This window comes from Mesoplodon mirus (genome assembly GCF_964341445.2).
Source record: "Mesoplodon mirus genome assembly, chromosome: X".
Taxonomy (NCBI): domain Eukaryota; kingdom Metazoa; phylum Chordata; class Mammalia; order Artiodactyla; family Ziphiidae; genus Mesoplodon; species Mesoplodon mirus.
The window spans coordinates 56,259,553-56,263,144 of NC_138981.1; the positions used below are offsets into that span (position 1 = coordinate 56,259,553).

A 3,592-nucleotide genomic window follows, 5' to 3' on the forward strand; every position below is an offset into this window, starting at 1 on the left:
TAACACTCACTTCAAAGTGTCAGGATCCTGAGAGCCATGTCCTTCATGGTGTCTGCAACAGGGACAGGCATTAGTAGGCACTCCAGAGAGAGGGATATGGAAGCCCGTCCCCCTATCCCCGTGAGGAACCGCCTAGCCCTGAAACCTGAAACCCCCTCCAGACCCGATGCAAAGAGCTCTGGGCCAGATCACTCCCCACCACCCAAATTGAATGTGGAACTGGTTCCTAAAGGGAAACAAAGTGTGCCAGCAGCTCTGATGCTGTGGGCCGTGCCACAACCAGTCAGATCTCGTCACACACACAAACAATCCAACAAGAACCTTAGAAGCCACACCAAGCAGCAGTTCAAGGGAAAATCAACGAGGCATCTCTAAAAGTCCTATCAGAAGGAGATTCCCTAGGACGGGTCTGGTTGGCAAAGTGTGCATGCAGTCCAGACAGTACTTTGCTACTTGTACACACGCCCAGTTGTACATGCACAGCCGGCTCCAGGGCCAGGCCTGCTAGGTTCTCCTCCCCACAGTGATGCTGGTCCCTGCGAGGCCGACTGCACCTGCAGCCCAGCTCCACCCCAGGTGCCCACCCGGGTTCTGAACTAAGACACCGCTCTCTGTCCCTGGTTCCTCATACCAAGTTTCTTCTTAAGGTCGTCTACTTCTCTCTGTAGCACGAGACACTAGGCCAGCAGACACAGGAGGAAATGATTAGTATAATCTGGCCTCCTCTCTCCTCCACCTTCTCCTCTCCACCGGGCCCTGCACCCCAAAGCCGGGTGGCTAGAATGGCAAGGGCTCCTCAGTGGAAAGCAGGTGGGCTCCCTCCATGGGGTACGTGATGGCGGCAGGGGAGGGGTGGCCCCACACATGTCAGCTGAACTTGGACCCAGATCCCACCCTCGAGTTTGGGCCTGCATTTCCAGGAGCCAGAGGAAGCATTACCCAAGGACAGCCCGGCATTCCCAGTGGCTGCTGCGGCGTTTCCGGTCTTGGGGGATGGTCCAGTGGCTCCCAGTCACCTGAGAGGGAAAGGACACACAATCCAGCTTCCCAGGCTCCCAGTGAGGTGGAAAGGGCCAAGTGGGGTCTACCGTGAGGTGAGGCGGCACCACCCTCTGCTGGCGACCAGCTGCCCCTGCTCTGCCCAGAAGCCCGAACCTTCTCTCTGGGCCTGCCTCCGCTGTTACCCGGGGGCAGCCATTTCGCCATTGTGGTCCCCAAGCTATGTGGCTCTGGATTCGCCCCTCCCAGAGCTGCAGCCACAGCCAGCACGTGGGAGAGCAATATGGGCGAAAAGGACTTAACAGAAAAGGCTGTTCCCCTGTAAGGCTACACCCGGAGGAGCTGTTTGTGGCACTGCCACCGATCAGCCCCACCGCACAAACCCCACACACAGGATGATGTGGCTCAAGGCCAGCCCTGCCAGCACCCCGTCTCCTGTGGGAGAAGCTGCCTGAGACAAAGGCTGTGCCCCCAACAGAGACAGAGACAGAGCTTTCTGCCCTCCACCCCCTCCCCTCCCCTCCTATCAAACCCACGACACTCACCTGAGGGGGCAGGACCCCTGGGCATGACTTCTCCCTGGTTCAGGGCCAAGGGCTCTGACTTTCCTGGATCTTGGGGGCCTCTGGTTTCGACCTCGCCACTGCTGCCTTTTCCACGATGCATGCGCGGATAAGATGTCCCTGGCCTGTGAGCTGGCAGCTGAAACAAAAATTTTTCACCGATTTGGACTAAGGAAGTGTGTGTGTGTGTGTGTGTGTGTGAGAGAGAGAGAGAGAGAGAGGGAGAGAGAGAGAGAGAGAGAGAGAGAGAGTGAGTTGTGTGATTTGGGCCGGGGTGAGGCAGGGAATTGGGAAGGGAATTGAAAGGCTGATCTCGTTAGCACTTTCTCCCTCCGTCAGCCCCAGGCCAGCAGGCAGAGCTGATCTAGGGACAACAGTGGGGCACTGAGTAAGCCCAGGGTCCCTGCAAGGAAGGTCTGGGGAACACCTAGGAGATAGGATTCAGGAAGCTGGTGAGTCTGAATACTCAGGCTTTTCGGGGAAGCTTTTAAGGGATCCCCCGACCCAATTCAGCTACCAACCCTCCCTTCCATCCCAGCCCCAGTCTCTCAGAGGACGCTGGAAACAGGCCAAGGGTGCAGAACCAGGCCCAGCACACCCGAAGCGCTACCTTACTGTTTGTCCCTAGTAAAAGGAGCCCGATCAGGCATCATAATGACCCAGTGACCGAGGGGCACCCAATGACGACCCCTGAGGGGTGGACAGAGGCAGCATGGGTGAAGACGTGTGCTCTGGGTGCGGTGGGGGCGGGGAAGAGTGGGGAGACAGGAGGAGCCTGGCCTACTCACTTGGCCCTTTGGGACTGGGTCTCTATTTGGGTCCTTATCTTCTCCCGCCACAGCCTCAGACTCCCTTGTCCACGTGACCACCGATTTCTTCCCAGCGCTGGTGTGCTTGGCCTGTTTGGTTCCGGAAGGGACCAAGGTATACCTCTTGGATCTCCCAAGCAGCGGAATACCAGAGACTGGGGGGAAGGTGGCCGGTTCCAGCGGAGGTGCCCAGATTCGCTGCCCCCAGGAAGGGAAGTTTTTCCCCAGGGCAAGTGTGGAGGCTCCCCCGAGGGATTTCTTCTCCTGGGTCCCCTTCTTCCTAGGAGTGACCTGCGGCAGGCCACCTGCCGTAGCAGCAGCAGCAGCAGCTCCCGGGTAGCTGGGCTTGCTGCCCCCGTTCCCCCAGAGCACGCTCTGCATTTTCTTAGGGGAAGAGATGCCCTGCTCTCCCACGCCCTGCCTTTCCACAACCGAAGAGAGTCCTCGCAGAGCCGAGGACAGGGAAGAGCCTGTCACGTGAAGGAAATTCTCCCTGACTTGGAAATTCGAGTGACTGGGAGTGTCCCCGGGATCCTCGGGTCTGCTGGGCTCGGCCTGGCCTCCTCCTCCGGGGTAAGTACTCACCGTCATCAGCTCTGTGTCACTGAACTCATCTGAGGACTCGGAGTCGGATAGCAGCAGGCCCAGGGCTTCCTCGGAGAAGCGCTGGCGATCCGCAGCCACGTTCAACCTATGCATAGTGGCTCTCTTAGACTTCCCCCAGGCCTGGCCCGCTTCAGGCCCACCGAGGTGGAGAGGGCCGGCCAGAGCCGGTGGCGCTTCCCCACAGCTCTGGGCGGTCGCTCCTGGACCGCCGGGACCCGCCTCGAGGCCGGCGGACACTTCGAAGGAGGCGCAGCGCTCCGCCAACGGGTATCTGCAGAAGCCCAGCACGTCCCAGTCGTACAGCTGCTGCGTGGTGCCCGCCGCAGACTCCTCGGCCAGGTCCAGGAGGTCCCTCATGTCGTCAGCCGGGGAGCCAGGTCGGCCTTCGCGGCCACACAGCACCGGCCCTCCCGCTTCTAGCATCTCCCGCTCTGACTGGAAGCCCTTGGGATCCGGGCAGCCGCTCCCGCCACCGCCGCTCGGCGGCTTCCTGGGCTCGGGGCCGCGGTCGGGTCCCCGCGGAACTGCGCGGCCCGCCGGGCGGACGCCGGCTCGCTCCCCGCCCTCTGGGCCGAAACCCGTTCCCCACACAGACACCTCATCTGGGGAGCTCAT

The 3,592-nt window shown here is 60.6% G+C and overlaps 1 protein-coding gene across 1 annotated transcript; it reads right to left on the minus strand.

Annotated features, from left to right (window-relative positions):
- Positions 1-935: 935 nt before the first annotated feature.
- Positions 936-3,592, minus strand: LOC309796179 (uncharacterized protein CXorf49 homolog; the record flags this gene model as incomplete). The annotated part of the gene is made up of 3 exons (XM_082609236.1): positions 936-1,462; positions 1,545-1,701; positions 2,351-3,592. 3 exons carry the CDS (start codon positions 3,590-3,592, stop codon positions 936-938), a joined length of 1,926 nt encoding a protein of 641 aa, XP_082465362.1.